This window comes from Corvus hawaiiensis, chromosome Z (genome assembly GCF_020740725.1).
Source record: "Corvus hawaiiensis isolate bCorHaw1 chromosome Z, bCorHaw1.pri.cur, whole genome shotgun sequence".
In the NCBI taxonomy this organism is placed as follows: Eukaryota; Metazoa; Chordata; class Aves; order Passeriformes; family Corvidae; genus Corvus; species Corvus hawaiiensis.
In genome coordinates this window covers 13,940,446-13,952,612 of record NC_063255.1, presented here as the reverse complement: position 1 = coordinate 13,952,612, position 12,167 = coordinate 13,940,446, and the positions used below count along the sequence as shown (strand labels likewise).

Below are 12,167 nucleotides of genomic sequence, written 5' to 3'. Positions count from 1 at the left end.
TGATAAGTATTTCATATGTATGATACTGATTTCAGATAATTGTGACAAACTAAGAAGCTTCGCTTCTTGAGCAGTGTTTCAGACAGCTGTTCACACACTCCACTTCTTACGACCAAAAAATAACCTACCTCACTCCAGTTGCCTACTATCCAGTAGGCATCACTGGACAAACTGCTGGATGTTATTACACGGTTGTTTTCTGTGACATTCATTAAAACACCCTCAGCTGCTGCACTTTGGTTCTTCAGAGCATGCTTGGGAGCTGTGGATTGTGTGCTGGTAGTTATGGTGTCAGGCAGCTTTATTTCTTCTCTGCTGTCAGTCTGGTCTCTGGGTGCATGACCAAGCTCTGAGGGCATTTCTGTAACCACTGCTTGTGGGGTAGTTACCTCTAGAGCAGGCATATCAACTTGCAGACTGACATAGTTTGCTGCTGTTGGAAGTGCCAGCCCTTGTGCTGCTCTGCTAACAGGATTGAGCACAGAAGGGTCTTGGTGATGAGATGCTGGTGGGGACTGAGAAGTCACACTCTCATTTTGAATGACAGGAGAGGCAGTGTCCAAGGTTGTGCTTCTGGTTCCAATTTCAGGACTGAGTTCTGTGCTGTAAAAGAGATCAACTGGTTTCTTGCCAACTCCAAGTGGCCCATCAGTGTTGTCAGATTCTTCAGCTAAGTAATCATAGCTGGAAGTTATTCCTGGACTACTGGTAAAAGAGGAAACAGGAGTGTCCTCACTTCTTTGCATCTCACTCTCTACAGTAGAAACTGGCTCACTTTTAGAGGTGCTCTCAGCATGCCTTATAATTTCAGTATTTAAGCTGTTACGAAAAGGCCATGAAGTAGTATTTAGATATGAGCTATTTTCAGTAGAAACAATTGGGTAGTTGTAAACATCAGTTGATCCAGCAAAATTATTTTGTAATGTCCTGTTGGCTGCTCCCTCTTTTCCTGACACATTACCCAAACCAGAGGACGTAGGCAAACAGGAAGTTACACCTTCATGCTTGGGTATTCTTGTTGTTGTATGGAACCTGGGGTTTGGTCTGGGTATTCTGCGAGGAAGACTCCTTTCAGGATCAGCAGTTGTTTTTCTGATTATGATCTTGCCTCTTCTGGGTGCCTGTGGGGGCATCAGAAATCTCCCAGCAGAAGGGCATTGCTGAAGACCACACAGGGCTTTAGAGTTTGGTCTCTTGGAACTATCACATGGCTCATCATTATTTTTGGCACAAGTGACATTACGAGTCCTTATTCCACCTCCACAGGTGACAGTGCACTGCAAATGAAATAGAATTAATGTATCTCCCCTCTTCATTCTGCTGCACAGAAGTATCAGATGGCACTTGTTCATAATAAAGAAGCATCATGACAAATAATCAATTACAAAGCTTTTCCTGAAGAACAAGCCCTTTATTCTAGTGATGTTCTGCTATCATGGAGTTTTTTCCAAATTCTTCAAAGTAAACGTCACCTTAGGGAAATAGTAGTGAAAAAAGACTACATGATAAAGACAAAATATCAAAATAGTATGATAGGATTTTATTTCTTCATTGACTCACAAAGTCATCTAGCCAGTACCTTTTCCACCAGATTTATGAAAAACAGACTAAAAACCTGGAATCAAACCCTGAGCATTGACGGCCAGTGCTGCTCACAGTGCCACAAACCTGCTGTGATGATCCATGCAGCTCACAGACCCTTGCTGACTTTATGAAACCGATTTTTCATTCAGTCTTAGTACTACCAGAGCTACTAGCATGTCTTTCCTCAACTAAAGATTACCGAAAGTAATCAGCCAACCTGGCTTCTATTTAAATGACAGCACTGCTGTGTATAAAAGGTGCTGGAAGGAGACCCAGCTTTTCTGTGATGTTTTTCATCCTCAGGTCCACAGGCACAGCCATGCCTTCAGCAGCTGTCACTCCATTAAGGATTTTGTAAAATCACACTTCTGTGGTTTGAGATACTAAGGCTGGATGACTGGTGAGTAGGAATGGAGACGTTACAAACAACCTACTGGAGGAATTCTTCCTCGAATGCAAGGGAGCCTAACCAGGTGCTCAACATGAAGTGATGAACACTCCTTTTGCCAGGACTTTAATGCCCCATGCATATCTAACTCATTTTAGAGCTAGTCTGGGTCATGGGGCAGTAGAAACACCAGTGACCTTGTGTTGCTGGGGCACTCTGTTGTTCACAGCTGTAAAATAACATCAGCTCCACAGCAACAGGAGCAGGGAAGCAAGCAGAGTAGCCTCACAGTAGGTAAGTTTATCAGCTCCTGACCATCCTGTCATTTGTGCAGGTGAAATAGCCCATCCTATGCTCTCTCCCTCCACTTCCTCCAGGTATAAAATGTATTTTTGTCAGTAAGTTGTAAATATAATCCAAGGGCACATGAGCACCAGCAGTGTGCCATTCCTATATAATTGCACTGCTAGTCATGTAAGCTCATTCTGTTCTTTCACAGGCGTTTAAAACAGGGGGGTTAATCAATTAAAAAAACAATCAACATTCTGTAATGATGGTGTGTGAGCAGCATAAACCAATCCAATACAGTCACAAGATTTTATTATTTCACTATGTGACTCTGTTCTCACGGCAGTGAGTCTAAGTGAAAAAAAAAAGACTTAGGAGAAAGATGAGAGAGGAGTTTTCAAAAAAGATAGGAATACAGTATTTTCAGCTGGAAGGACTGTCAATGATCACCTACTCCAACTGCCTGAGCACTTCACGGCTGACAAAAAGTCAAAGCATGCTTCTAAGGGCATTGTAGAAATGCCCTCTTACACACTGACAGGCTGAGGGCATCAAACACCTCTCCAGGAAGCCTGTTCGAGTGCTTGACCACCCTCCCAGTAGAGAAATGCTTCCCAACGTCCAGCCTGAACCTCTCCTGGTGCAGATCTGAACAATTCCCATATGGTCCCAAAGCTATGGGGAAAAAGCCAGAGTCCCGAATGCAAGAAATATGAATAAAAAGAGTGTAAAAACACTTCTTTGTTGACTGACAGATGTGACATAGAACCTCCCCCCAGTCTGGCCCACAGCAGCCTGGCTCTCACACAGACTCTTTAGCACTAAGCACACTACATTCTGCAGTCCCAAAAGCTCAGCAAGTTAACATGCAATACTTGCTGAAGTCTTTTGAAAGCAGGCCTGCTCTTTTTTCTTCTGCACAAAGGATGCGTGAACACATCAAACAAACAAAAAACATTTAAAAAAAAGTTAAGAAGGCAAAACACCAGGTCATTTGTCCTCTCTACTGGCTATAATAGGTTATTTTCACAGAAAGTTCAGTGTTTCAGCTGACATGAATTTACCTCAGTCCAGTTGCTCACTGTCCAGTCAGATGGGCACAAAATATCTCTGTTGCATGACAGATGGGTCTTTGGTTTAAGCAGGTGCTGGCATTCCATGACATCCAGTGCCTGCTCATCAGATCCCACTGTCTGGATGCAAAGTACAGTTCTCTTCTTCTGGCCTGTTGGGCCACATGTGGTTGAACATTTCTGCCATTCCCCTGCCCACCACCTGAAAACCAGCAGGGTGAGAAACATCAGAAAACAACCCACCATAAGCATATTACGGAAAAGGTCAGAGACTGCAAGAAAAAAAGCCAGTAATTTAAAATCTGGGCCCAGATATATGTTCTTCACATTAAGTTCAGATCACTCAAGCTCTCCCATCCATCCTGTGCTCTAGTACCAGCCAGTCAGTGAAAGAGAGAAGACAGAAGTAGGCAGGGTTTCCAGACAGAAGTAGACACTGAGCTTTATGTTTCAATTAAGTGTAAGAATCCACTGAGTAGGTAGTCCTTCAAATCCAGATCAGAGGAACTTCTAGCAAATCTACTTAAGCAAGTAATCTATTTACTCTATCTCACTGTTCTTCTGTTTACGGCTACCTCAGTGCAGAAGAGTTAACAAATGAGAATCAGTGGGGAGTCTGTAATGACAGCATGGAGGTGGAAAACATCCCTTTGCCCATGTCTATGCAGCCAGTACTGCACAAGTGCTCAAACTGGCTCTCCATGAGGGTTACCTCCACAAGGCCAGTTCCCATTAGGGGAAGCAGTGAGGCACAGAACCCCAAACCCAGATTACCCAGAGCTATGCTCTGTGTGAGCAGTGTGGGAACAGTGTGCTGCAGTGCTGTCCCTCTGGGCGTGGTGTCCAGATCTGCACTAGGCTGGACTTTTCTGTTCTTCATTCCTTCACAAAGTAGAAATGAGCCCCTTATGTGTCTCTGCCATGATTAAAGTCATTCTTCCACAGTGTGAAATGCAATGTTCCACCAAATTAAGGGTAACTGTTTCCTCCAGAGCAGTATTTTCCAGTGCAAAACACCTTACCAACAAGAGCTCTTCTCTTTACATTTGGTTCACCTTAGCCTTTCCCCAGCATCATCCAACTACTTTTTCTCATGATGACCATGAGCAGATTGTGCACCTGCATATCTGCCCTCCATTATAAGAAAGGGGAGCAAAAATTTCTGGTTTTCTACAGTTTGAGAAGTATTGGCATCAACTGTGACACTTGCCTAAAAATTTATCTTTATAGTTGAAAAAAAGGGGGAAAGAATCAAAGAAAAGCCTTTTTCCTTCAGTTAAGAGTGCCCTAAGTAAGAATACAACTTCAAGCTGCTGCATACAAAACCTGGCCCAGCTCTAAACTCTAAGCCACAAAAGCTCCTAGACTTTACTTGTTCATGAGTTTTCAAGGAGGTCACAACAAAGCCTTATAATGAAAACAAAGCAGGAATATATTTAGAAAACACCTTTCTAGAAAAAAAGGCAGAAAAAATTTATTTTGGCTTACAACCAAAGCCATTCTATTGGTTTTTTTTCCTTTTAAGGTCCATGAATTTAGAGACAAAATAATCCTAATCTGATCAATACCTCAAAGTTCAACATCCAGATTTATAAATTCTTACTCCTTTCTTTGTCTTTTTTGACAATCCCTCTCCCATTCTCACTGTAGTTTCCATGTTCCTTAATTCATTTTTACTTCCATTGCAAATGAGCTGCTGCTGATATGGAGGGCATTGGTACCTATTCCTAACAATTAAAAAATAACCCACCAAACAACCAAGACTCAGAGCAATCAAGCTATGATACAGTTTATTTATGCAACCATCTGATCTTCTTTGTGGTACCTAATCCTATCTTCTTTTGTTTAGTTATCTATACAAACACTATTTCATTTTAAGTTACCCCAGAAGCCCTTTGTGGCACTGACTGCTTTGCTCTAGAATGCAGTCCATGCCATCACAACCCAATGGCAAGGTCTCTGAACCAATTAAATAAAAAAAAGCATCCAAAATATTTTTCTTCTCCTCCTGGCCTTCCTTCAGATTGTTTCTTGTTCTTCCAGGCTTCTGCAAACAACAGAGGAAAACTAACAAGTAAGTACACCTCAGCAGAACAGAGGAATTTTAAAAAAAAATAATAAAAAAAAAATTATCACAACCTGAATCAAGCCATTTTAGGATTGTTGTCATCTCTTGCATCTTCTTTACAATTTTATCTCTTCTATAATCCTGTAAACTGCTGACATTTCGGCACAAATGGAATTTTAATGGGACCAGATTACATATTTCAAGGTACAGATATGCTAAATTGACACCTCTTCCCCTTCGGTATTTTCAAATGGCTCTGACTGAGGGTTTAGCAATTGGCAGGTTGAAATACCAAACTCCAAGTAATAAATTATCAGACCTTACTACAGAACCTACCTTGAGCAGCAGTAATGGTGTGTGATTAACTATTGCACACAAAACACTTTTTAAAAGCTGTTGAAGTAGTCAAAAACTCAGGTGCTCCACAGTTAGAAAATCCCAGAACTAAGATTTTATCCTATTCCATCTTTATGATCAAAATAAAATTACAGTCAGCCAGTCTGTAGACTTCTTCCTCACTCAGTGCAGGTAACTTCAAAAAAACTTGCTCTAACTGGAAGTTTATTCTTATCAGTAACTGGAATTTTTGATGTTGTGTTTTCCTATTTTCATCCTAGGGTACATGCATATGCCCTAAACATCCAAGAGTCGGAAGCCTGACATGGAGTCACCTGCGCTCTTGTCTCTCCATGTTTTCTGCTGAGGACCTGAACTGTGGCATCTCGGCCAAAGGGTAACAAAGGCAAAGCAAGGATGGCAAAACAGCCAACATCCACTTCTCTGTTCAGGTACAGGATGCCCCAGAGCAGGTTCTGGACCACAGAGAAGAGAGCCGCACCTGAGTGACTGCCTTGCCAAACTCTGCTTATCTTGGAGCTTTTGCTGTCTCCTCACACTGCAGAGGCATGACCAAAACTGGAGGTGACTGCTGAGAACACATCCAGAATTGACACAGTAATCTGAGCTCTAAATATGCAACTTCTAAGCTGAAATGACCAAGCTGTTGGACCTCCCAGACAAGCTAAAGACTGTGGTGAGAGACTGGGACAAGCTGGTGGAAACTAAAGCCTGATGGTGAGTCGCCATCCAATACTTATTTCTACCTCCGGTTTCTGATTCTACTTCTGGCATTTACTGCTACAGCAACTGAGTGGTTCTTAAGTATTACTGCATCATCTGATCCCTTCAAAGTGAAATGGCTGTCTTATCTCCACAGGCAGGCAGGCATGCCACTGAAAGATTGTAGTAGCAAACAAACAAACAAACAAAGAAGCAAAATGCATGATTTGGGTAATTAATTTGCATGAGCACTAATTTTCCTCAGGCTGTCAAAACAGAGAGCAGCCTCTCTGGTGAAAACATAACCTCAGGTAGTTTTCAGCTTAAGGTGTGAGTACTCAGCTCTTCTGCAAGAAGTCTGGGACAGAGACAGGAAGAAAATCTCATTCGTTCAGCTGGCATTCAGCTACCTTAAATGAGACTTATCTTTTTGCTCCCGCACTGTTTCTAAAGCTTGTAACAAATTAGGCAGAGCCCAACAGCGTGTCCATGACATCATCTATACAGAGATGATGTGTGGTGAATGATGTGTGAATACTGTTGAAAAAGCAGCAGCATGGGATTTTGGAACTGTAATTTGCTAGTCATGCCTATGGGGTTTAATGTTCCTTCCCTCCCACCATGCCATGTCACACCTACAGAGAGACGGTTGGCTTTCATTACGTATTTGTATAGAATCAGGCAAAGCAAATATCAACAGGGCACTGATTCTCACTCTGTGCATTATAATAGAAACCAGATTTCCTATTCTTATTATGCTGTTGGAAGTCTGGAAGCAGGACAACACAATAACAGCAGATAAAAAGCAGGAGATTACAAGTAGCTGTAAAATAATCTGCTTATGGTTACTGTTCAAGTGGGTAGTCGAGTTAAAAAGGCTCTGGACAATTTTCTTTGCAGGGGAAAGCAAAACTTTATTCACAATGCTGTGAGTAGTTAAAATCTCACTCTTTTTCAGGTGGTATCTATTGATTTTAACATTGACATCTATGGGACTAAATACCTGCCTACCAAAGAAATATGTAACTAGAAACCATACTCCACAGAATAATGTGGAAAAAAGCATGCATTTATGCTACAGTCTCAATGCACTGCAGCTAAGCAATATCACTCAAGTTGTACATGAGTGGTTGCAGGACATTTTAACTCTCAGCTGTCCAGCCACTTTTATTTTGTTCTGAATCAAAACATGGCACACGTGTATTGTGATATTTTTAATATTTTTTTCATTTTCCTCTGAATTGTTTTAGGAGAAAGTATAATAGTAAGTGTAATACTAAGCATAAAACAAATACAAAGCAATCAGCTAACAAACAAGAATGTTAAGGCTTAGACTGTAATTTAAACCATTTACAACTGACTTCCTGAAATGGATTAATGAGATAAGACCTGGTTTGTGAGAGCCACAAACATTTTATTCTTTGTCTGTAGCTTCTGTTTGATAAATTATCTATTTCTTATTTAGTGGTGCAGTAGCATGTTTAATGGTAGCACGTTTTTCATCACTGGGATTTAGTAGGGAACAACCATCTTTTTTTTTTGATAGAATGTTACTATAAAGCACCTGGTTCACTGCTGAGAAGTGCAAGGTCATCCAATGATTTGAGTTCTGTGGCTGCAGCACTAAACAAAGGTCTCCTGCAGTGTTGTGTTTAACAGCACTGTCCTCACCTCTAGCACAGAATTTAGCCATCTCTCTACGGAACACTTTGTCCTCAGCAGCTTCACGTGGACTCTCAGTTATCCCATAAAATGCTATATGGTTCAGTCATGTCTGCCTCCAGTTTTCAGACTTTCTTTAGAACTAGCAAACTACACTAAGGTGTCTTGGGTTCCAGATGAAGATTATTAACCACCTGTCTGGATTAGATGTGCCACACATGCCACGGAAAGCGAACATCAACTCAATCCCATGCTGGGACTACAGCCTGGAACAGAGAGCAGATTTACAAAAGGATGGGCTTGGGAAGAGTGACTAACAATTCATTCTTTGCTGCCATCTCTTCCGACACAAGAACTCAGGGCCACCAACAGAAGTTAGTGAGATTCAGGTTCAAAATAGTTAAAATGTGGTGGCGCTTCACTGAGGCACTAGAGCTGTGGAACTTCCTGCAGAGTTTGTAGTAATGGAAGTTTTACAAGGTTGCAGAGGAAGGCTGCATGAGTGAGGTTCATTGGAGGTTACTGATTAGACAAGCCATAAAATGGAAATGCCTTGATTAAAACCAGCTGGAAGCTGGAAGAGCATCAGAAAGAAATCTGATTTATGTTTGCCTTGCCCTTATTCCTCCTTAGGCATGTAGACCCTGCTGAGAGCCAGAACAGGGACTGAGACCTTTGGTCAAGCTATTACAGTCGCTTTTATGTTACTAAGAGAAAAATACACAACATGACTCTAGAATTAAATACATACGGTTTTCCTGCACCGCACTTTGTCATGACTTTGGTATCCTCAGAAGCATGACTTGTGATTGCCCCTGCAGCACAGAATGAGCTCAAGAAGCATCACTCAGGCTGTCAGCACAAGAGAGCTTTTCTGCCTGGTCTGCAGAAGAGTTTCGTTCATGTATGACATTCTGCAATCTGCTCAACAAGGGGAAAATTGCCCTCCCTCGCTTACAGAGCAGGTCTAAATAATGTTGTCACTTAGAACAAATGGCATAAATTGAGTTAATTTGGAATTTTTGAATTGATAGTACAGTTTATATGTGCCATAAAAAACACCTCAATGTGTATGGGTAGCCTCAGCTCTTAACAAGTCAAGTAATTAAAAAGTTGGGTCTACTGTCAATTGATTTCCTGACAATCTACAAAGAATTATGAAACTGTGGTAGTCTACGATGCAAGCACAAAGATGTAACTCCCAAAGGAGCCATCATCTACTGTTGTGAAGATACTTGGAAACAACTAATAAAACCAACAACCATGCAGAACTTTTCACATCAAAGTTTCACTAAATTCACTGCTGGCAAATGCAACACAATGAACTCCACAGACTCATTGCTTTGATTTGATCCTGATGGAACTAGAATTACTAGGGAAAGACTGGTGAACCTTTGTGAACAGCACAACAAACAACTTTCAAAGACAATAGAAGACAAAACCAAGATGTTCTAGTACCTAAAGCATGAAACAAAAACCAGTATTGATCTCTTCCAGCAAATCTGTGCCTGTTGTACAAGCCCGCAGTTCTGCAGGAACTTGGAATGTTTGTTGTGATTAGTCTTCCTTACCCTACTCCCTGAAATGGTAGCACAGAAAAAACAGAGATGAATATAAATTAAGAGAATGTTATGAGAAAGGAAAAAATTATTCCCATGTGATCACAGAATGAAGAAAGCTGCACTTCACTCAAAAATAAGAAGGAACATAATAAAAAAAAGCCAAATACTGCGTTATAAAGAAAGTATAAAAATTAGTTTTAGAAGCAGGCATTTTCACTCATCACCTCTCATAAAAAGGACAAAGGCATATAAAAAAATACTGAGAAACAACATCAAAAGGCTCTGCTAGTTTGTTTTTGGAACACACAGTGATGCATTATCACTTGAGCTAAGCCAAGAATACAATTTTTAAGTAAGAACTTATATGGTCTTTAGGCACACCTGAACCCTTTTGTTCAAAACAGTATCTACATACATGAGAAAACAATCTCTGCCACTTCCAGCACAGACTGCTCAGTAACTTGCCTTAGAAACCTCTGAGGGTGGCTCACTTCTAATTTGTTTAGAGGGGGTTTCTCGCACCTTGCTCTGTAGCGCGTGGCAGCCCTCACCATGGTAGGCTGTGGATGCCACGCCAATGTGGCATCAGAAACACCTTCCTTTGAGTAAGGCTGCTAGTGAACACCCCCAGAGCCCCTCCAGAACCCATTACCTGGGTGGGCAGTCCTGCTCATAGCACTTCTTCTGCCGCCCGTTCGGCTGCGTTGCTGGGTCACAGAAGGAGTTTTTGATCGCTCCACTTCCCTTCCACACGCAGTGGGCGATCTGCCGCTGCACTCCTTCCAGAGAAAGACACACAAAAAAAAAGGAAGAGTAATCCCTGTAGGCTGGGGATGAACTGCAGAAATCCTCAGGAATGAGCATCCTTCAGTCAAGCTGAAAAGGTTAAGCAGAGCTTTTTTGGATCAGATCAGAGTTTAAGCAACATATTAGAAAGCACTTTTCTTAATGGAATTGTTAGCCTCATAAAGGGCTCTTGCAGGCCCTGAAGTAGGTTTAAATAGCTATGAAAGGTTCTTGAGTCACTCACAGACAAGAGGAAACACAGCAGCATCAGGCTATTCATAGCAATCCTGGTTTTGCTGACCTTTTCTTTTTTCTTTCAGAAGGCTGTTTAAGAACACAAACCAGAGTCACAGAATAACCCTGTGACTCTTAATGTGAACTCAAATTTAAGAATTTTTGGTACACATTTTGACTGAAATAGATGATGAAAAAAGTCTTCTATTTTCTAAGTAAGTAATACACAACACTTAGCACAAGAGGCAAAGCACCGTGATGAAGAGACACACAGAAACAATCCATACAAACAATGTGGATTATTTCCCAACATTTCCATTTATACAAAACCCCCCTCATTTAACAGAAAGAAACATGAACCAAAATACTACATTACCCTAGTGTGAATCTAAAGAAAGTCAGTTTCAAGGGGCCTGCTTCCCATATAGTTCTGCAAAAATTTGAGGGAGATCTCTTGCTGCAACCCAATGAAAAAAAAAGTATTGCAATATTACAGTTATAAGGGTTGTAGTGAGACTGATACAGAGGCATTAAAATAGTTCAAACAAATCTTAAGGACTAGAAAGACTGAAAAAAAATTCACTAACTCTCATTAAATTAACTGTGCTATTAATTCGCAACAATTAATACACACACGGTAGATTACTGCATCTCTCTAGAACTTTTATCCTTCTAGGATGCACAGGGTCTAACAGCACTGTTATCATGGTATCAAGGATAAGTATTAGGCTATTTTGCAGTATGTTTAGGAAACAAGCTTTTCCTTTCCTCAGGCCTCCTAATAACTAGTGTGGGAAACTATGTGGAAGATAAGAACAGAAATCCATAGAAAATAATTGGGAAATAGGAATATATTCCTCTGAGACATATAGACTCAGAGAATCATAGAAATGTTAAGGTTGGAAAAGACCTGTAAGATCAGCAAATCCAGTCATTAACCCTGCACTGCCTCAACAACACAGAAGGGAGTTTTCCACGCATATTTGGGTCATTTCACAGAAACCAACAGAAATCTATATCCCTTTCTTTACCCCCTTAGAACATCAGGTATGTGAGGAAATGCTTTTGCTTTTTGATTACTTTCAGACTTCTGACTCAGACATACGAAACAATTACTGACTACAGCACAAGATTTGATGACTGACTGCTCCAGTCAGACATGAAGGCTGATCTTCTAGAACAGCAATTAGTGTCACCTGTAAGGAAAGATTAAGGGACTGAGGCATTCAAGCTCCAGGGTACATGGTGTGGAAGCAGCCGCAAGACTGCGGTAAGTCTGGACATGGTGATGTCTTATTCGTAGGTGACTTCAAACAGGAGAAAGCTTTTTGCCTCAGCTCCCAGGGAGCAGTGCTCTCTTTTATGCTCTGGTATAAATGTAACTGGAATATTTAGCAACCTTTCTGCTAGCTGTAAACAAAGCAGTTCACAGAAATGTTTCTGTCTCTTTCAAAATCATGATA

At 41.1% G+C, this 12,167-nt stretch overlaps 1 protein-coding gene across 2 annotated transcripts in view; it reads right to left on the bottom strand.

Annotated features, from left to right (window-relative positions):
• The window catches only part of ADAMTS12 (ADAM metallopeptidase with thrombospondin type 1 motif 12), a 159,050-nt gene that overhangs the window by 18,421 nt on the left and 128,462 nt on the right, over positions 1-12,167 (bottom strand). For both annotated transcript variants that reach the window (XM_048291834.1, XM_048291833.1), the window contains exons 17-19: positions 10,337-10,463; positions 3,325-3,535; positions 129-1,277 (exon numbers count right to left, since the gene is read on the bottom strand). In XM_048291834.1, the coding sequence (XP_048147791.1) occupies positions 129-1,277; positions 3,325-3,535; positions 10,337-10,463 (1,487 nt within the window). The remainder of the gene's footprint in view (positions 1-128; positions 1,278-3,324; positions 3,536-10,336; positions 10,464-12,167) is intronic.